At 39.8% G+C, this 23,076-nt stretch overlaps 1 protein-coding gene across 9 annotated transcripts in view; it reads left to right on the forward strand.

Annotated features, from left to right (window-relative positions):
- Positions 1–518: 518 nt before the first annotated feature.
- The window catches only part of lama2 (laminin, alpha 2), a 100,047-nt gene continuing 77,489 nt past the window's right edge, over positions 519–23,076 (forward strand). For all 9 annotated transcript variants that reach the window (XM_035423835.1, XM_035423844.1, XM_035423841.1 and 6 more), the window contains exons 1-3: positions 519–671; positions 19,106–19,276; positions 22,870–22,982. In XM_035423835.1, the coding sequence (XP_035279726.1) occupies positions 605–671; positions 19,106–19,276; positions 22,870–22,982 (351 nt within the window). In that variant the 5' untranslated portion in view covers positions 519–604. The remainder of the gene's footprint in view (positions 672–19,105; positions 19,277–22,869; positions 22,983–23,076) is intronic.

Consider the following 23,076-nt stretch of genomic DNA (forward strand, 5'->3'; position numbering starts at 1 on the left):
ATGTTATTTTCAACGTATCTTTGCTTGTCTAAATTCTGCTTGAGATAGTAGTAATTTGGGCAGGGTAACAAATTACCCAAAACCCCCTGACCCCATCCGGTCTACTTAACGCTAGAGGGAGTAATAGAGCTGAGTGTACTGTACTTAGGTGAAAAGTTAAGTGTGACTTTTGGCTAGTTGTATCTACTTTTAGTCAATATTAGGCAGGCAAGACAAAATAACGTCTAAAACACAAAATATAAAACGTAAGCTAGCATTTATGAAAGAATGTTAATCCATGGAAATGCTGCAATATTTGGCAAAATAAATGTTGTTATCATTGCATGCAAATGTTGCGATTTAACGACCAATTATTAAATTCACGTTTTATGTGGTTCGTATTTTATAAATAGTGACATCTTTGAAATTGTAAGACAGTATACAGAAATATTTATTTATTTAATTAATTCTCAGAAAGACTTCTCTTCAGACAGGGGGAGCGTTTCCTCTTGAACTCTCAAAAGTCACGTTTGACATTCTTCTCAAATTCAGTGCGCTCTCACCGCCGCACAAAAAGCGCCTCCGACAGACTATATACAGCAATGAAGAAGTAACTAAACTGAAAATGAAAAGTCTACTGTTTCTTGCACTGTTGGCGTTGCTATGGCAATGTAGCCGAGCGCAGCAAAGGGGTGAGTGGAAAATTTACCATTATAATCGCTTTACTTAAAGTCTTATTTCTTTTTGGAATACTGGATTTGTGTTGGAGTAGACGCTGATTTTTTTCTGCATCAAATTAAACAGCTCCAAAACTGAATAATTACCGTTGTCGTCACTTTGCTGGCTTATTTATGTGTTAATTAACTTTTTTTATTTTTTTATTTTTGTTTGTCACATTGAAACGCATTGAATTTCAAAGAAGTCAAATATTGGTCAATGATCAGAAGCAGTATGCTTCTGTAAATTATAGCTGTCTATTACAGAAAATGCACACAGAAGTATCATTATATAAAACATTTCTTATTCATATTGATGAAATGTAATCTGATATATCATTGAACTATGGGAGTATGGGAAACTTTATAGAAAAAAGTTTGTGGAACTACAGGCTATGCTGTCACACTGCATTATAACTACTAGACAGATACAATCTCACGGGCTATATGCATCACTATAGCTTGGTGTTGGTAAACAGCCTTATTGCAAAGCCACCTCATTTCACTGAAAATGTAATCAATCAATTAATGACTTCTTAATGCTGATCTCAGGTCAGAACTGTTCAAACACCATTTGCTCTACTTCTAGCAAGTTCTTATTAGCCAGTTTCTGTGCTGTACATCTGTAGGAAGGAAGGAAGTATTTAAAGAAGGAAGTATTTAAAGAAAAGAAAAAGTGGGCATTTGATGGAGATTAGCACTGTAAGCTTCTGTGTGTTTGCATTGCATGCAAGTGACTCTAAAGAGGACTTTTCCCATAACAAATTCGCACACGCACTGATCTAGAGTCCATGTACGTACGTATAGAGTGATCTAGATCATACCTGGAGGGACTACTTGACTTGTAGCTCACTGAATCTGTCAAAGGCATGCAAAGTACATGTGTCCATTAACAAGTCTGTTAACAGTGCTGGACTTGTCGAAATCCCAAGCAGCTGGGCGATACTAAATTTAGATGGGGGGCAAAAACAGAAAACAGTGTCATCGTGTCCTAATTCTAAAAATAGCAACAGGAAGCAGAGGTAAATGCCCTGTTCTTATTCTATGCACAGGGGGCAATTACACACCATATCTCAGTTTCTTTATGAGCATTGGGCAGTGCAAGACCACGCTGACACCACCTCTACCCCTCAGTCCTGCAGGCACCATTCTTTCTCTTGGCTCGTTGTTTAAACTTCCAGCCACTAGAGGTGCAAAAATCCACAATGAATGCATTGTGAGCAACGCTGCTCCAGTGCAAAAAGTCAATAGATTTTTCCCATTTTTGTTGTCAGAAGGCAGAAGAGGCAGACCTGAGGGTTATTCCAGAGAAAAATCTCATCTTATTTCATGCATTTTTCATCCATTTGTGAGCGTGCTCTCTGTACACATGCCTCACTCATCCCTCTGTTTGTGATATCTTGGCAAATAAAAACGAACATAGAATGGCTTCTGAATACAAAGTTATTTGGGTGTCCTGAACATTTCTAGGTTTGGTTCATGCACATCTAAGTTGGCAACATTGGTGGGTGTTTTACTGCATCCAATATACATGTTCATTGCTGAGGTAGTTGGTGAAACCCATTAGGCATCAGAGTGAGCAGTTAATTTTGATGAAATGATGCTCAGTTTATATATGCTGTTACTTTATAAAATGTCTTTGTTTGAGATGACCATAAAGGAAGTATATCTATGGTTCTTGTCTTCTCTCTTGGTTTGATGTTCTGTATGTTTGTTTCTCCTCAAAAACAAGACTTGCTTTTATCAGAAAAAAACCTAATGCATCTTTGTGTTTATTATACATGTTCTATAGAAATGGATATCCAAAATGCTTTTTGTGGAGACGGAACTTTATAACACTCTGAGAAGAAAATCAATACTTAATTCTGCTGCAGTGACAACAGAAAGCAGAGCTGACTCAAGGTTGACTTTATTTTAGTCGATACTGATGAAAAGATGCTAAGAATACAATGTGATGAATTGGCGCAAGTGCTTCTGTGATCATTTGAAATTGCAGTGTTTGTCAAAACCATAAATGGCTGCAGATACCTATTTCAGTCCGGGAACAAGATCTATTGTGTGTAATGGCAAGAATGTGTAAGCAAGAGAAGCAGGCATTACAAGACTGCAGATAGCAATTCCTTCAGCATTTGTCTGTAATGAAACACACCTGGGTGTCTGAGGCTGTATATGACACATATGTTTATAAATCCGGGAATGTTTGGCAGTGAACATTTCCTTTGATTTTGCTAAGAGGCTCTTAATTATTTTTCTAGCGAAGATTTGTGGAGTAAATAAGATTGCTGTTTGATACATTTACCTCAAGGCGGTCTGACACGTAAATACAATATTGATCCTAAATTAGTTCAAAAAGCCCTCAGAGAGGTATACTGTAGCTCCACATTTTTAAACATTGATTTCTTTATTTTTTATTTTTTCAAAAGAGCGCTGGCCCTTACAGAGAAGAAACCACATCAAAAATAGTGTTTTTTCACAGTTTATTTCAATTTAAATTTATTGCTCTGGAACATGGCAGTTGTAAACATGATATATACTGCAGCTGGGTTTGTCTCTCACAAATACTGTTGAGGAAACCAGAAAGTTCCACAGCTGTCTGTTTGGAAGCATGAGACATGCATGGGACCTGTTCTGGAAACAGCACATCTTGAGCACGTGTGTGTGTGTGTGTGTTTACGTGTACGTTCGTGCGTCTGTGTGTGTGTTTGCATGTGTGTGTGAGGGAGATGAAAGGGATGAAAGAGAAAGAGACACCAGTTTAACTGAAGGTAGTTACTCCCAGTGGGAAAAGAAGAATTTCCCCTTTGGCCCCTGTGACATTTCCCTATGCCCGCATGTCTATACACAATCACATGCAGCACTACGGCCCCAAAAACCAGGGTCTCACATGTTCCTCCATGCTCCCTGAAGATGACCATGACCCTGTGTGTAGATTCTAACACCCAAGATGGTCATGTCCCTGTGTGTATATTCTACCACCCTGAAGATGACCATGACCCTGTGTGTAAATTCTGACACCCAAGATGGTTATGCCCCTATGAGTAGATTCTAACACACTTAAGTAGGCTCGAGTTGTATTCCTGAAACACCGAAGGATGGTTTCTCACAGCTACAACTTCTAAAATGATCCTATGCTAACTCATGGTGTCAGTTTCACTGTCTCTGTAACCTTGATACTCTGCATAAGTCTGGCCTGACATCCAGCGACATTGATGTTTCTGTGACTGTAGCTTCTGAACTAGATTAATGACAACAAACAGTGGGCGCGCTTTTGAGGATGTAAACATAGTTGGCAAATATTTTATGCAAATGTCTTTTGGGGATGAAAATAGGATGAAAATAGCAAACTAAGCATCCTTATTTTTTGTTGCCATTTTCTGGATTCCAAAATACTAATATTGCCCTAGCCCACTGCATTTGTGTGTTGCACCATTATTATTCCCTCTCAGAATATGACCTTTTGTATTTACATTTTTGAGGGAGGAGCCAACCCATTGCACTATGAGTACATTATGTGCAGTCAGATTAACTCTGTGTGTGACAACTGAATTTTTGCACTTCAGTACATTTTTTCGTCATTCCATCTGAATGGATTGCATATAACCAGGTTTGCATCCACTGGCCCTGATCTGTGCTGTGCCACGGCAGTTCCCCGTTGCAGTTCTGTGTCATGGTTCACTGACTTATCAGGACTCCGTGGAAATTGAGAGATGCAACAGAGTGGCTTAGTGGAAAGAGTTTGCAGGTTTAAATCTCAGATAGGACATTGCAGGCATAGCACAGAACATGCATCTACCTGAGTGTATGATTAATCAATGCATATTCAAGTTGTGCATTTCGTGTAAGATAGAAAGCGTCTTATAAGCAAATAAATGTGTGAAATGATAATAAAACAACTAATTTAAAAAAACTGTTAGTTTCGGATCAAGCACTCAGCTGCGTGAACAAATCAGGATGCGCCACGTGACCCCAGGATGTGCTAAAGCCGATAAACTGACCGTTCTTTAATTTGTAATGATCCCCATTAATCTTGGCCACTCACACCTCTGTCTGCGTGGGCTTATGAGGATTATGTTTCCTCTGCATATCAGTGTTTTCCAGTCTCTGGGCTTCTTAGCATGCTACACTGGGTTTTGCCTGCCAACTGGAGCCACAGCGCCTCGAACATTACATTAGCCATGTAAACAGAGTGAGAACCAAATTCCATTATTTTTGGCGGAAATGTGATTTAATTCATAATGCATCATAAGATTTATGGGGCAGAGAGGGAAATGGTGTGTTATGCGTTTTGTCCTTTATGAATGTGCGGAGCTGGGCCCCCGCTCCCGCCAGCAAACCCCGAGGCTAGAATAACCCCGCCGCAAAATAAATGTTATAAGCCGAGAGCGCGAAAACTGTCTGTGCCGTTTAGCGGACGCATTTTAACCGGAGCAACCCGGGCGACCGCGCGAGGCAGCCCAGACGAACAGAACCGGTGTGTGACCTCCGAGGACTGTACAGCATAGGTGCGATTGGAAGGCGTTCGAGAGATGCATTATTCAGGGGTGACATTTACTGTTGAATGTGACCAGACAGGAAGTGGACAGAGCACACAACCGCTCCTCGGTCTTTTCAACGAGAGCACGTTCTCCTTTCTACATCCTGAATAACTTCACTGAATTACGGGCCAATAACGAGTCTGAGATAAAAGAACAGAATTAATTAGGAATAAATTATTGCTTTTCTTTTGATGTGTTGCAAGCATTCTGAAATCATAAACCAGGTTGGATTGGTACTGTGAAAATTGGAGGTTGAGGGGGGCATTCAACCAAACCCATAAAGCATTTTTATTATTGAAAGGTCAGTTAAGACAACAGCTACTGCTACTACTACTATTACTACTACTACTAATAATACTAATACTATTATTATTTATAATACTAGTTGTTGTTGTTGAAACTATAGATGTTTATGTTCCTAAAAGGCTTGAGGTCTTTTTTTTTTTTTTACAGAGGCCATTTATATTTTCAAATCTAGTTCAGTTTCTCTAACCTGTTTGTTGTAAGGACTGATGAGGTTCTGATTCAGATCAAAACAGTGCTCTTTGTCTGCTGAAATACCTTGGAAGCAAACAACTGTTTATGTACTGTTTGTTTTTGATCTGATGTTTCTCGCAGAGACATTTCCTATGAAGATCCTTTTTTCGCTTACTGGGAATTTAAATTACTTTATTAACTGATGTCCCAGGTGGCACACTTTTTGCATTGTGCACACTGCAGAGAGTGTGACAGTGTACCAGATACATGCGATTTTATCTTATTGAGATATTGCTATGAAAGGGTAGAAACAAAACATGGATTTTGTTTCTGAAATAAACGACCAAAGAACACACTACGAATACGAATAGGCTGGATCCTTGTACCGAATATTATCTATGATGGATAAATATGTCAGTCCCAACAGGTTTTATCTGTAACACCAAACCCTGGGGATTACGTTTTTCTGAAGGCCTGTTTGTTGACCATTGAGCACATTTTAGTGGCTTCTCTCCAAGAACTAGTTTGTTTTTTGCTTGCAGATCACTCATTGATGGTATAGATATAATGACAACCATACGTATTATCCCCGTCGTTTCTCCCATTTGGAAGGCATGATCGAATCTTGTAGAGCCATGCCATTACTGCACCATCCACAGAACGTGACCAGGAGTCCCCAGCAACAAGGCATAACCGTTCTGTCTAAGGGCAGGCCAGGATTCAATCAGTTAGAGTTTCTTTGGTCACGTCTGGGTTTTATTTGCTCTTATTAATGCATCGGGTGACTACAGATTTCTGTCAGTGAGAGAAGCGTCCCGCTTACGATCCGCGAAGTACCGCGTGGCTTCGAGTCTGGAAAACGGTCGCCAATTTGCAGGTGAGCGCATCTGGAGAATGCACACACTTCAGCTGGGGGCTCCTCGCCCGGGTGCAGGTGGCTCGGAGCTGGAACCGCTCCTCTCCAGCTGACTGGAGAGCCGAGGTTCGTAATTCGCAATTAGGCAGGAAAAGATGGGAAAGGAAATTGATACAAAAAAAGCCGTGTTTTCACAAACACATATTTTCATTCTCATTTGGAGCTGCTCGAGATCTCTGGAATATTTGTTTAGCTCCCAGTATCTCGGCATTGTATTAAAAACAAGAGGCGCCTTTCACATTTTGAGTCTGTGGAAAATGCATTTGGAGAGCTACTCCGGCCTCTGCCTGTATCCACCCACAGGTTCTCAACCCTGCTGTGTAAAACTGATAGGAATTTGTAGCTTCTCTGTTATTTTCCTCAACCAAACAACACTGGTAAAAAAGCTAAATACGTATTATTGTGAGTCAGTCGCATTTCTGTCTTGCTAACAAACTGAAATCAGTCATTAGCCTAGCATCAGGAGGGGGAACTGTGACAGACCTCAAAATTACTTTTCATTCCTGTGGAAATGTGAAAGTCTAAATCCTCCTTAGGTTTTTTCACTGGAGAATGATCAGTAATTTATCAATTTATACCATACAAGATTTTATCTAGTGTACAATATACAATAATATTAAGCATTTTTCACATCTCATCAACCAAGAATCATGAGTCTCGAAGTCACTGCTGTGCCAGACATACCCACATACAAGAAATGTATGCTCTCCTCCAACATATTCCCCTGTGACCAAGTGATGATGCTACACTCTACATACCACACAGTACCACAGGGAACAGAGCAGTGATTGCAGGAGAAGTGTTTCTCTCACTGAGGACAAACTGGTAGCCAGTGGGGGCAGAACGCATCACTGGGTGTTTGAGTAATCCTGGCAAACTTTCCCCTGTGGAGAGGAAGTCAATTGAATTCTGTTGCCGTGGCCCGCCATAGTTGGATGATGCTGCTGCTGCTGCTGCTGCTTGAACCTGCGACTTTAGTCGCCAGCCTCCACTTCCTTCGCAATGCTTTTCTGCCTGAGCCAAGCTTTTGTAAAAGTAATTGAAAATTAACCCCAGGGAAATATACAGCACATCGTTATATAGTGCTGTTGTATCCAATGTCGACTGAATTAATTTGTAGTTACAGCCAACAAGCTGACCTGTATTTGTTAGGGGAAGTAAGTAGACTCAGTTAATGTTGCCTGTTATCCCAATGTAAGTAAGGGGAAGACATCTACCTCTGAGTATTACATGTAAAAATCCAGTTGTTACCTGTTTAATTCTTTATAATGAAAGAAAGATCACAAAGAAATGATAGTATTAAAATCATTTTAAAAAATTTCCTGACTGCAGAATAATAAACTATTCTCAGATTCAGACATTTCACCTTAAGCAGCTCACGTCACCGAATAGCTCTTGTACTCCATTCTCTGGGCCTAGTCAGCCTCTCAGCAAGTGAAATGAAATGTTTCAACACTACACAGTGAGTGCTCTCATTTTATCCTTTCTCCAGAAAGACTTTTCATCAGGAAAAAATGACTTCACCTGGGTCAGTAAGAAGCAAGACGGAGGCACCCAAACCAAAGTCGCGAGGATAAATGCAGCACTTCAGAAATTCACAACTATATGACCTGAGAAATCATAATTTTTTTCCATGCTGGAATTCCAAATATTGGTCTCTATAGTCCCAACTGAGCTGTGTGTCTGGTCCCCAAAGCTATTGGATACCCCGTTGCCTGCCATCTTAACACAGCGAGGCTTGCCCCCTCCTTAGGGGTGTGCTCAAATGTGATTTCCATTTGTTTCACATTACGCATATCGCTGTACCAGCAAATAAGGTGTTATTGAGATGTCTGTCGGAGGTGCTTAGCCCTGATTCATTGGATACAAATAGTACCTCGACAAGTGGAATTGGGCTTTAGCATATTTATAACATGCATTGTACCATGGGGCCCCATTTCCAGACTGTTTTAATTTTCGAGACACAAAAAAAAAACCTGGGTTGAAATTTTCCCTCCCAGCAAATTCAATATAAAAATGTCTTCTTATATTTTTAATGAGGTCTGCCAGAGGGTAAAATATTACACTGAATCATGCCCATTGATTTTTGGCTTCCCATTTAAGTGATTTAGCCTTTTGAAATTATTCCTGATGGTATTTCTGAGGACAAGGCTATAAATATTGTTGTTTAACATTTGCCAGAAAGTATTGAGAATAAGAGTCAATGGGAAAACAAGCAGACTCTACAAGTTTATCAATGAAATGAGTTTACAAAAACACATTTTGCCAATAAAAGATGGAGACGACTGATGTAAATTTCCCCATTATTGCTTCTGTGTGCTGCCTCTAATTCTTTATAAGCAATCAGCAATAGTGTTTGCCTGCGAATGTACACCCATGAATTATAGTAATTGAAAGGTAACTAATTATTGTTGCGATTAGTAAATTAATAGTGTGACTGAATTAACCAAAGCTTTGATCATAATTTTAATATTTCATTTTTAAAGAAATTATGGCACACTCTAAAATTTCATTCTGTACTTCTGCATTTTCCTCTATCAAAAATAAATGTATGAAACATTGAGTAAAAACATTACTCTGATTACATGCTGGATATACTTACTTGCAGATGGAAATGTGTAAACAAACAAATAAATACATCTCACGGACAGTAGGATTAAATGGATTAAAAACTCTGAAATATTGTATGCAGACATTCTGTCTCATTAAATACAGGCTGGTAATGGTCGTCTTTGAACTAATTCATTAGAAATAGCTGTAGGCAACTGAATGCATTACTGTAAGTTAAAGGAATGTGCATATGTGGAATTGTGGGGAAAATTATTAATTGCAGTACCTTCAATGCTGTTTATTTTACAGTCATGAATACCATTGCTGAAAATTGCTTGATGAATGTTCGCTTGGTCAAAGGTCAAGGGCAGTATCAGAAAGCCAAATCAAAGGAAATCAAAGTTGTCAGTGTTAGTTGTTTAAAGTCTTATGGTCCCTGAAAGCACTTGGTTGACAAAGTCCCACAAGCCTTTGTGCTCATGAAGCCAGGATGTAAAATTGTTATTATTTTAACATCTAAGGATTAGATGTATGGGGGGATATTTAAGAAGCTTTCCTCCTAGGCACCCCCAGGATTCAGTCTCTGTGCTTTCCCATGCATACTAAACACGTTAGAGGTACAGTATGAATCATCAGTGCTATCCACTGTTTAAACGATCTGGCGATAACTAAAGGAAACAACAACATCCTCTAGGCTCTGGCCCATGTAATCGAAATTACAGATGTATTCAGTGAGAGCACGCTGTTCTTGGAAAAGAAACCTAAGGCTTCGGTGTCTGTGAAGCACATTGTTCACTGTCCTCTGGGGCCTGAGTGGCCTTACCTCCCTTTTTTTGTTCTTGGCCTGTGCTCCTCTGCAATGTGGAAAATACATCACAAGTGGGAGAAAAGATACCCAATTAAAAATAGGCATTAGGAGGGAGTGGGGGGTGGGGGCGTGGCCTCAGTAATTCTCAGACTCGGCCAGAAGTTTAGGATTCTTCTTTGTTTTTGGAACCGGACCGGGTCCATGAACAGGACAGAAGAAGGAGCTGTGGGGAAACATCTGCCCAGTCACACAGCTTGACTCTGGATCTCGCAGCACCGGTGTCTGGGGGCAATACGTGCTTCCTCTCGGGAAGCAGCCCACCACAGGCACATGCCGCCCAGAGCAGAACGCTTCCTTCTGCTCGCAGGGAGTCTCCACAGAGAGACGGAGTGCGGCAGCCCGTGCCTTTGTCGTGAAAGTAGCGGCCGGGACGCCGTCTCATTACTTTACATTATTCCTGTGCTAAGCAGACGTCCTTATCAGCGGAGACTCACCGCACTGGGTGCAATTCTTATGCGTCTCGCAGCCGATTTGCACTGCCGGATTCCTACCGGAGGAACTGAGGCACAGAACCGCGTTCAAAGGCGCAGCAGCTGTGCCCCACCAGATATTCGAAAGTGCTGCGAACACATCCGCTGTCGCCAGCTGTAAGGGCCGCCATTATTCACGGAAGCTCATTGTGGGGAAAAAAACGGTCCTCGCATCGGCCTTTTCCCGCCTCGTTATTTCTTGGTGGGCCAAAGTACAGAGTTTAAAAAAAAAAAATGAAAAGTGTCTTTTATGAACAGTCACATTTTTATGTACAGAAACCAATCTAAATCCACTAAAAAAAAAAAAGGTGTCAAAATAATATATGTATGAAGAGCTGCAAAACAGCGTCCCGGCTTCGCAGTTAAACCAGCAATTTATGGCGGAGGTAATATTCTTAATCTCCATCAGGAAAATGCTGTAAAACTCAGCAGGAAATGAGCTTCACAGACCATGACGGAGGAGCCCTCTGTTTGATGACCGAGGCATTTAATATGTCGCTGAAAGTTAAGTATGCACAGGGAAAAACTGGGCTTATTTTTTATGCAGCGGCTGAGATGTTGTTTCTGAGATTTCTACCAAAGTGACACAGTCTTTCTGGAGCACTGCTGAAATTGAGCAGCACGATGCGTGTTCCTGCAGGGTGACCACACAAAACCAGACTGTTCTCAGTTCATCTCAGAGTGACAGACTGTGGTTTCCTTGCATGTGGCAGTGCATCTGATTTAAAGCCCCTAAAGGACACCAGTGGAAGATTTAGTCTTAAACTAGACATGATTTAGAAAGGAGCTAACCCTTGGCCATTACATGCTGACTCTTCACTATTATATATCACAGTGAATGACTGTATAAATTCTGTTTCTTTAAAAAAATACATATTTTTTGAGGATATGCCTCATTAAGGACTTCCTTAATTTTGATGTATTGACACTTTGGAGGAATGCTTGAGGGAAGTACAATGACATGCTCTTGGACTTACAAGTAAAACAAATCAAATTTTTTGCTTGAAACTACATTATATGAATGATCATTCACAATGAGATTCAAATTTATGCAAGCCAATGGCAACAGAATACTTTGTGGAGCTGCAAGAGCAGAAGGCTACAAAGCGAATATTACTGCTTCCTTCTATAAACATGTACGAGCTGAGCCTCGTGTTTGCTTTGGCCTTGGATCTGTAGTTAGGAGGAGCTTCAGGTCCGTATAACCCCTTGTCCTAATGAAACTCAGATGAACATGGGCGTAAATCACTCCTGGGGCTAGGCTGGACCGATCAGGGTGCTTTAAAGGAGATTTACAGTGGACCGGGCCAGGCAAACGTAAATCACAGCGATTGCTTACTGAGCGGGCACCGTCACAGCAAGGCGATGGGGAGATGAGTGGAGCCTGTTAGCGTCCTCAGAATCGGTTTTGCCTCTGGCCCAAAATGCTTAAATCCCTTTGACAAGGACAGCTTAAAGCATTCAGTTATTTCATTTATCGTGTCTACGTCGTGATGTCCACATCAGTGTTTCTGTTGCTTTAGTATACAAAAGATGCACAATCTCAAAGAGTGACAAAAAGTGGGAAGTGGCTTTCTTGATATTGTCTTCAAAAAAATGCTTTCTGTCATTACACCCACAGGAAAGAATACAAACATCTATACACAATCTACATTCCTGTGGGAGCAATGATGGCAAGTTACTGAAGACAATTTTAACATTATTAACAATCATTGATTGTCATTTGAAAGCCACTTTAATTTAAATTTCAAACAAAAAAAGCAGCATTGCTTATAGTGATTTAAAACTTTTTCAGATATGTCATCATTATGAAATTCAATATCTGTTGATTGTCAGGTAACACGCTCAAAGAGTTTCTGTGGTCTGGCACTAGGCAGTCAGTTGATGCAGATAAAATTCCTATAAATCGTACACAGGCATTATTTGAAGTACAAGTGTTCCTTTTCCTCACAAAAGAGCATATATAGCATTACAGTAACATTAGCCTTCAGTCCAACTCTTCTGATCCAATCAGACCTTTCAGAGCTTGTCCATACACTTCAATCTATAGAATTTCAATGTCAAAACATGTTTTTTGTGAATAGTTGGTAGTTCTTCGTTAAGATTTATATGAACATGCATCTGTACTGCATACTTTGGTTTTGATGCCCGCTTTGTCATTTTAAAATGATGTGATAAAATGGAATGCATTACCTTTCTGCTTTGGAGACTTTTATATTTCCCAGAATAAAAAACCTTGAATATTTTTACTCCAAAGCAGTATCAATTCAGCCGCTATTGCTAGCATTTACTGTCAATGACAAGTAAATTATTATTTAGGTAGCTAGGTAAAGCCATGCAACAGGATGAATGTCCCTTATTCCAAAGAAATACCTTACAATTCAGCCCCAAAGAAAGTAATTGTTGAATTTTAAAATCTGTCTTATGAAAGTGAACACAAGAGATGATTCAATTCAGTTGTCATTTGAGGAAGCTCGGAAATAATTAATAGAAATTTTTTTTAAAAGTATGAGCATAATATTTATGTAAATTATCTTCCATCAATAAATTTACTTCCATGTGAATTTCTTCTTTGCATGGAATTTAGAAAAACATACAGTACATCAAAATATTAAAAATATTTTTCAAAAAATTTAGAAAAATATGCAATATAAATACATGAATGAATCTTAACTTTGCATGTAATTTATTAATATGAGATAGTTGTTACAGCCTGTACAAGTAAGGCTTATGATACATTCATAATGTGTGATGAATAGTTGTATACGTGCATATATGTGGAGTATCTTTGTATGTTTGCGTGTGTGTGTGTGTGTGCGCGTGCATGTGTGTGTGTGTGTGTGTGCGCGAATACATGCATGAGTGCTCAATTTAATGTTCCTGTAAGTCTGTAGGGAGAGTTTTTGTCCAAAGGGTTAATGTCTTGCATTAAGAAATTCCACATTTGAAATCATGTCTAGACGGCTTGTTTATTGTTAATTCAATTTATTAATACGAGATAGTTGTTACAGCCTGTACAAGTAAGGCTTATGATACATTCATAATGTGTGATGAATAGTTGTATACATGCATATATGTGGAGTATCTTTGTATGTTTGCGTGTGTGTGTGTGTGTGTGTGCGTGCACGTGTGTGTGTGTGTGTGTGTGTGCGTGCGAATACATGCATGAGTGCTCAATTTAATGTTCCTGTAAGTCTGTAGGTAGAGTTTTTGTCCAAAGGGTTAATGTCTTGCATTAAGAAATTCCACATTTGAAATCAGGTCTAGACGGCTTGTTTATTGTTAATTCAAAAATATTTGGTTACGCAGGTTAAGGTTTAAAAAATGTGGTTTCCTGTTTATAAGCCTGAAAAACACTTGTAAACCTGAGACACGATATATTTTGTCTGCTTGTGTGGCTGTGTCTGCCCTCATCAAAAATACCAGACACATTTATTGTTATTATGACATAGTGTTTCAAGCTCCACAAGGCCATGTTTGAAAGGGAGATCAGATCATCACTTCCTTCAAAATCTCAATTGATTTTTTGTTGTTGTTGTTTTTCATATACTGTTGTATAAGTGAGCAAGTACACAAAATTAGGGAAATGATTGTTCTCCTGCTCCTGCGTGCGTGACTTTTGATGTACTTGCAATGAGTCTTCCTGTTATAGTAATTGAAAAAGCTTTGTATATATTATGCGCATCTGCATTGGAGGGTTTAAAATAAATGTCATTTCTTTCTATGGTTTCTTCATTCAATTGAATACATTTTTACATGTATCTTCTTTAGATTGAGTTCAAGTCCAGTCACAATCTACAAAGGGATCTACAGGGAGCAGGAACTTGTTCTTGTCATTGTTGTTGTTGTTGTTGTTGTTGTTGAGGTTGTGGCAATAACTATTTTCCCCACTGCACGTTTTGTAGAAAGAACTCAGACTAAACCAGCGTAATCTCTATCACAGAATTTAAACCCGTGCAAACTGGCCACCATATTTCATGGTCTGTTGCAATTCTATTAGAACCCTTATGTAAGATCAATTTCATGATTATGTCCATGTAGTTCAGCATGGTCTTTCAAGAGAAAGACCTAAATAAAAATGTAAAAAACTTTTAAACATGTATTTATCAAAAAACTACCATTGCCTTGCCTTATCGGTTGTTAGATACATGGTCTTTGTCCTCTGTTGCAAGCTCAGAGGATTTATCTATTGTTTGTTACATTGGATTTTGATTGATGTTTATGTTGTGTTAAGGCACAACCTTGAATGTGATGAATTTTAGATCTGGTGTCAGTGTATTATTTATTGCTCTGAATCAAACATTGATTGAACCTTCTACAAGTGAGTTTCTTCGAGACATGCCGAAGGCTTGCGAAAAAAAAACAAAAAAAAAACCTGGAATTTGTCAGTGCTCTGACGGTTAAAGGAAAGATTTATCTTTGTTGGTTCATCATTTTTAGTGGAAATCATTATTGATTTCTCAAAATACACAAAATAAAAAATGCTCGACTGTCAATCTAAGCCTGGGAGTTATGCAAGACATTCAGTAATTCATACACGACCATTTTGAAAGTCTTTTGAGGATAAATTCATAAACTGTACTGGACGGTTTTCCCCTTCATGTTTATTTTTTTATGCAATGAACTGTGTACCAGTTAATGTGAAGTATGTGGAGCTTACACTACACAGGGAAAGTGCCAAGTTGTCAAAGGTCAGTATTGATCATTACAATTACACATGCTTGCAAGTGCAATTAGTTGGAAGAGGCATAATTGCAAGAATTGATCTTCACAAGAAAGATGCCTCCTTCTGACAGTGGGCCACCCTTTGATCAGTGCACAGCGCTTCAAAGGGGTCCCTACATCTTGTCTCCTTCGCTGCCATGGAAAACATTGACAGTGTTCCTTCCTCTGTTTGTTTTTTTCTCAAGTTTCAAGAGATATTTTCTTTGACTGGGGTTTATTTTCCTGAACACATAGCATATTCGGGATGTAGTGTAGATAGCTCTGAATCAACGTTTCCTGTAAAATCTTAGAGCACCCCATGACATTGGAAGGTGGGAAATAACATTAAAACATCCCGTTGTGTGGGAGCTTCTTCTTCAGGACATTCATTTCCTGTCTGTACCGATATGTTTAAGTGGTGATCCAATAGAAACAATATTGAGTCTGCCATTTACTACTGAATGACTAATAGAAAAATAAAAAATAAATCGGTTGTCTAAAATGTAAAAACTACCAAGGACGTTTTTCATTTCTGAATGATTTTCAACACATGCAGTTTTTAGATAACTCTTGTGCCATTATGGTCTCATCAGTAGCCTAGCCTGGAGCCCCTACCTCCTCTTGCAGTTGTGTGATGATTGATGTCACTGTCTGGTGGGACGTTAAACAAAAACAGTACTACAGCTAAAACTATCCTTCATTAACAAATGTCATATTTGGCCAAAATTACAGTGTACAACGTACATGAATTCAACATTATTTTGTTTAACATCTTATCAAATTCAACATCTTGTATGGGAAGGAATGGATTAAATACAAATGTATGCACCAGCGCAAATAAACAGCACTGCATAGGACCACCGTCACATGTTACAAGTAGGCTGCAATCACTACTTTCGAGCCGTAGTGGAGCTAGGATATGATCTTAGACCTTAATGTACCTGACAGGGTTTCCTATTGCTCGTCAGTGTTTGACAGTTTTATCCTCGCGGTTCTGTCGTTTTTTTTCGGAAAATTGTGTCTGCCTTCCGCCGCAGCCTCTCGTGGCGGTTCCTCCAGGAACCACGCCGTTCCTCTGGAGGCCGGGAATCAATCGCGCAGCGGCGGGGCGGCGCAAGACAAATGCGAGCCGGAGGATGTGCACTTGTCTGGGTCTCCGTCTGGGGCTGGAGAGGTGACCCATCAGCAAGCGTGATTGAGCAGCATGTCAGGGAGCCTTAGCATTGAGCGGAGATAATGCACGGCTTAAAGTGGGCCTACCGACTTTGATGAATAAAGGGAAGATGAAAAATAAATGTTGCCGTATCAATCAATTCGCTTCTCCGTCGCCTTGCAAGGTACTCTCCCACCGCTGTTTTTCCAATAGACATATTAAACATCAGGGTAAGAGGCGGCTAATGTGGCAAAGCCTCTCAAGGGCAAATGCCTCCATTTAAACCTCTCTCACAAGGCTTCTGTTTAACTTTGATCTTTGTAAAAGTCATTTTTCCTTTGAGATTAGTCCGAAAAGAGCAAATTGATGGGAGAGTCAAGTTTGGGTCAAAATTAAAACAGCACATTGTATACTTTGTAGTACAATATGTTAAGGTGAAAATATTGATATAATACATTTTATAAAAATGAATACAATAATTTCAGTAAGCAGTCGATGTTTACTTCTGTACAAAATTTTAGGCTGTCAAACTTCATTGGCAATACAACAAATGATTACCATTTCTTTTCATTTCTGGAAACAAATGTTCAGGACAATCTCTTGATTTTTTAAAACGTGGTTTCGTCTCCTCTGGGAATCCGTCAGAAATGCAGTCTGCCCAGCTACTGCCTGCATAGGGAGAGTGAAACAATTATTCGCTTATCCAACCTGGCTAATGCATCTGCCTAAGTGCGATATGAATGGGAAGACCATCCACACCGGTATCATCGATCCAAAGCAGGGAGATATACCAGAAGAAGACCTGGGAAAGTATGGCTGTTTGTACAGCACGTACTGAGGCTATTCATTCTGAGGAACCTAATTCAATATCTGTAGCCTACTGCACAAGGGTGGTTTTTCTTATATGGGTTCTACTTTTGTTGAGGCGTGTACAGAAAATGATCACTCTGACGACTTAATGAAATTACCTGCAAATGGTTTGTCAATATCCGTAGCGGAAAAAAGTATCTTGCTTGACCAAACTTATTCTCCTTTGGCAGTGGACTGAAGTTCCCCTTTATTCTGCCATCATTTTGGTATGCACTGGAGGTGTCGGAGCCCTTTATGTAAAATGTCCTTCTGTATTGTCCTGCTGACTGTTCTTTGTGCAGTCAGTCTGATGAGAATTTGAAATGTGGAACCTCGTAACCGACAGACATTTCTGTACTTTTTAATGCCTAATAGCACATGCGGGGGTCCTTCTGTATTAACCCTGAATATTGAAAGCTACGTGGTGTCAGCAAGGTTCCCTCGTGACTCGTGGCTCCACGAAAGGAAGAGGTTTTATGTTTCTCGGTTCACAGCATAGCGCTCGTTTCTAATGTGGAAATCTTGTGTCTTGAAACTCTTGTGTGGCCGCACCGCATTAATCGTTCCTGAGCATTTTCTGCTCTGCCAAATTTTCCAGCCCAGATGAAGCCACAAAGTGTTTATTAATCAAACCTCTTTGGTTGTAGCAGAGTGATCAAAAGCCATCGCAACAGGCCTGTGTAAAGTCCAGATTGCTTGGGGAAAAGCAGTGTTGGCTCCCACGCTTATACATGGCACGGTGTAATAAACATGCTCAGTTTTACAGTCGGACCTACTGTGAAGGCCGTTGCCCTTAGAACCGGCACAGAATGTCCACACTTACAGGGTTTTTTGCCGCGGAATCCATAAAACTTTATTTTCTGCAGCTTGACTTTCTATCAGATGTTCTTCACAGTTCATTTGCCCTGGACATCTGGAGTGTTGCTTCACAGTCCACGAAGAACAGCTGGGAGCCATTTTCAAGCACTGGCCCCAGTCTTTGATTCTGGCTCTCTATTCCCACACAACAACAAGGCTGGGGACCAAACCTCAGGAAGCCGGTTTCTTCTGTCACGGCCACAAGGACACATTACGTTCGCTTGCCTCCTTTCAGACTCGGATAGTTTTGATTTATATTCTCCTTGAAGGCACCTACAAGGCTTTGGTGAACATCATATTGCTTAAAATTTGGAACAGTTGTTTGTTTCTTTTTATAGGGCTGTTTTTTAAGCTCATCAAAACATCAAACATAATCCTTGATTGAGCCAAGATGTCTGAGCTATTTGTACTAAAGCCAGACAGGAAATGCTCACGACTTGCATAAAATTTCGAAGGAAAGTTTGTTCTTGCGAAAGCGAATGCATTGTGAACCCATAAACTGTATTTTCCCCCAACATTTTAATGTAAGCAAATACAAATGCAGACTTAGGCAATACACACATGGTTTTTGAGCTTTGATGTTAGTGTACTGTGAAGGCTCTTGTTTACCAGTCTCCCAGGCCACTGTCAGTTCCGCAGACACCTGTTGTGTTTCATCCACTTTCCCATGTAGACAGAATCTCACCCTGTGACAATGCCCTTTTCAGACTTACTCTGTGACCTTCAGGTTGTAAATAAATGTCGACATAAAATGTCTTACTCAGATTATTCCATTACCCAGTGTCAGACTTCAGAATCTGTACATAATGCAGTTTTCTCTACACAATTATAATAACCTATGTTTTTCAAATAAGTAATGGACAGAGAATTAACTAGAATAGAAACAAAATGTCAAAATGAGTGAATAATTTTGTTCAGTACATACTTACTAGTAAGCTGTGTGACAGTTTAAATGCTTAACTGATAAACTCTATGAAAGCTTAACATGTGTCAAAGAGCACTTATCAAAACTGTTTTCCCTCCCCCTCAGGTCTTTTCCCAGCTGTGCTTAACCTGGCCTCCATGGCACAGATCAGCACCAATGCCACCTGTGGAGAGAGGGGCCCGGAGATGTACTGCAAGCTAGTGGAGCACGTCCCTGGGCAACCTGTGAGGAACCCCCAGTGTCGACTGTGTAACCTCAAAAGCGACAGACCACACGGTACGGGTCCAGACATTTATGCCTTAAGCAATTTCTGCCAGAGCTGTATGGATGACTTCATTCCATGCTGTGGAAAATATGCTTTGATTGATATGTCGAAACTCAAAGCTAAAGAATTTGCAATGCCCTTCATATCAGAGTGCACCATCTCACATAATTCATGCAATCCAAGATCTGATGCATCAGGCAATGGTGTGGAAGTGATTTGAAAGCCCTCGCGGGCATGTGTTGTTTTCTCTCAAAAGAAATAGCCTATTTTCTGCTGAAACTCTCCGTGATGAATAACAACGTAAGAATATACGAGATAGCTTTTGTATATTTCACTCAGACATAGAATGCCGTGCTGCGTCTCCACCTTTTCTTTTTTCCCCCTTCCTTTGAGAAGATAGATGAATGCAAAGTTTTTAATAATCTGCTCTGAGTATGAAAAACAGCCTAGCGCTTACTGCATGGGAGAAACAGTATGAGATTGTTATTGGGTCGGTGATGTAGAATTTCGTGGCCAACGTGTAAAAACCGGGCCTGTCCGGATCACACAGTAGATAACTGAGACTGATGGCAGTGAGAGACAGAGGAACCTTGTTCAGTAATTACAAGTCTTTCAGACCGGCCATTATAATTCTCTCCCAGAAATTGTAATCTCACTGAGAGGGTACTGTAGTCAACCGATTTAAAACGTTATTACTGGTAATGAAGGTTTCCTGTTTTGAAAAATAAAAATCCTGTCCTTCATTTATCTTGCTCTATTGGCAATGACAGACAATTCTTTTCTTAGGATCTTTATTATACATTCCATTTTGCCATATTGACATTTTCATCCTTGATATATATATATATATATATATATATATAGAGAGAGAGAGAGAGAGAGAGAGAGAGAGAGAGAGAGACAGAGAGAGTGTGTGCATACAGTACAGCCCAAAAGTATATTGGGCTGTACTGTATGCACATTTATTGATTAACAAACCTGATTAACAAGTATAACTTTTTTTTCAACTTCTACCCTCAATTAGAAAAAAGATGAGTTTTACTTAAAAAATAATCTTAGACACGGCTGAGCTCAAAATAGCCTTCTGTCCAATCATTTTGCAAATGGAGGTGGGAGGGAGGTGGAGGGGTAGTTAAATTGAGTGAAATCTTATCTACCTTATGTTTTTTTGTTAAACCACAGGTAGCCTAACACCATTGGTTTGTAGAGCATATAAAATAGGCACTAAAGCAGCAATAAATATGGCAAAGAAGACTTTAGGCTTAGATGTCCGGTGCCAAGTTAAGATATTGTGGCAAGGTTATTCCCCGCAAGAAATTTCCAGGTGCAGAGTTCAGGTATACACTCAGGGGGGTCCAGCTGTTGGGAAGTAATGTTAACAAGAGAAGACCAGGAAGATCAAGAAGCAGTAGACAAGTATATTGAGGTGTCTAGCAAAATAAATGTTGTAAAATTGCGCCACAACTTCAGAAAGAACTAAATGCAGCTAGAAAGAAACTGGTTCCCCTGACTACAGTAAAATGGCAACTATGATTTTCTGGTCTAAACGGATGTGCATCTGCCTTTTCCCAATATTTTTGGTCCAGTGTTGATGGAGCACATTGCAGAACATTTCAAGGGGTATTTGCAGGTTCACATCCTTTTAGACCAGCAGATCATAGTTGCAATTTTACTATAGTCAGAGGAATTGGTTTCTTTTGTAATGGTTACAAATTGGGAAATGCAGCCTTACAGGCAACACTTAAATTTCATGTATTTACATATTCTCCATTTATTTATCCACTTTAATAGTCCAACGTTCCTTATTACATCACTGCAATGTCCTTCATCAGTCCAGTGAGTGCGGACATGCACAAGCAATCTACAACAAATTAGCTGACTTATTTTCCTGCTACAACCCACCAGCTAAGCAGTTGCTGGCATGGCACTCACCCAATCAACCAGGGTGACTGAGACACAAGAAAGTGGATACCCTACTAACAGAACCCCTTTTTACCTGGATGAAGAACTACCCCATGGGGCAATGGCATAGTTTCAATTCGTTTGACAAATCAAAGTACTGTGCACCAGTGTCTTTGTTAGATCTGCTACCAAGTAGCCCAAATATATTGTGCCTCATTCTATAATTTTTGAACCTGCAACATTCTAGGTATAGTCACATTAACATAAAACTACTGTTCAATACTTCAGTAATCACTAGCCCTGTCAGCTGCACTCCTAGCTTATAAAATTCTAAAGTTAACAGCCCTGCTTTACTGATTATCCACTTTGATGGGCAGAAGGTTTATATGTGCTTTGAGGTATACAGCAATGATTTTTCAGATTATTACATTTTGTCAGTTTCAAACAGGGTCCATCTATCTTTTGAAAGAGGAATGCAGTGGTGGTCTCTCCTCATGATCAAGCAGAAAACAGGTCACGTTTGCAAGCTGATTAACAAGACTTATACATGCTTTCATCTGTTGTGAGCCTTCAATCGTTAACTGCTACAAATGAATTAGTTGTTTCATCATTCTTCATTACAGTGAACTATTGTGTAGTTTTGTTTTTGTTTTTTGTTTTTTATAGAAACATCATAACAATGCCCTTATATACATTTCAAATGATGATTATTGACACAACCTAACTAATTAGAAGATTCAGAGTAATTGTTCTGAATACATTCTGACAGAACAACCATTGGGGATTCTTAAAACTAAACTGTTTTTCTATCAGATAATTTAAGTAGGAAGGTTAAAATGAATAATTAAGAATATAACTTTAATCTTTATCTAATTGAGAAAGAGATTATGTTTTACATTAACAAATTAATTCCTCTGGTCTATTCCAGATTGGATATGGATTCTGTCAGAAAATCACAATATCTGCATTTGTTACTTTTGTTTACATTTATGATGGGGTCACCTCTAAGGGTTGCAGATCTCTGGCATACATGTTTGTCTTTCTGTGTAAAAGAAAAAAATCTAAAATCAAATGTATTAAAATTGCCAAACAGGGTGCGCCTTGACTGTGCTTCTATAAGCCTATAAAACACAGGCTAACTGTGTGCACTGTGCAAAATGGCCTCATCATGTCTAATACAGTAATGGAGAAAAGGTGCAGAGAGATGGTTTAGGGACTGGACCATTCTAATCCCAGATGGAACACTGCCGCTGCACCAGTCAGCGAAACACTTAACCTGCATTACTCTGATGGAAACCCAGCCTTTTAATTGGACATTATGTAAAAGCGCAAGGTATGTCAGTCACAATGGATGAGGTTGTTTTTTGCAAAGCTAATGTCAGTGGGCTCACAAGTGCCAGGGCGGATAACTATAAAACCCATGCTCCTGTACAGTTTACTGCCACTTCCTTTTACAGTACTTTAATTGCAGAGCCGGCCGGCAGTGATTAAGGTTTGTGATGGAGAGAGAGAGAGAGAGAGAGAGATGGTAGGAGTGAAATTGTTCTTTTTGGGGTGATGAGATGACTGCTTAATGCAAGTTGGTTAACAACTGCTATTTGCTTGTTAATAACCACCTTTCATCTCAGATCCTCAAAGTCTATTGCTAAACTGTCACTCTTTCCCTGATGTAATTTGTTTTGCTTCCACCTTTATTTGTCAGAGCGGCACCCCATCAACTATGCCATTGATGGAACCAACAGATGGTGGCAGAGCCCCAGCATCAAGAACGGTATGGAGTACCACTACGTCACCATCACACTGGACCTCCAGCAGGTGAGGCCCCCAAAGGCACACACACACACACACACACATGCCTGTGAGACACCAGCACTGACCACATTGCATTGTGTGACCTGCAGACCTGCAA

The sequence above is a fragment of the Anguilla anguilla genome, chromosome 6, assembly GCF_013347855.1.
Source record: "Anguilla anguilla isolate fAngAng1 chromosome 6, fAngAng1.pri, whole genome shotgun sequence".
Classification (NCBI taxonomy): domain Eukaryota; kingdom Metazoa; phylum Chordata; class Actinopteri; order Anguilliformes; family Anguillidae; genus Anguilla; species Anguilla anguilla.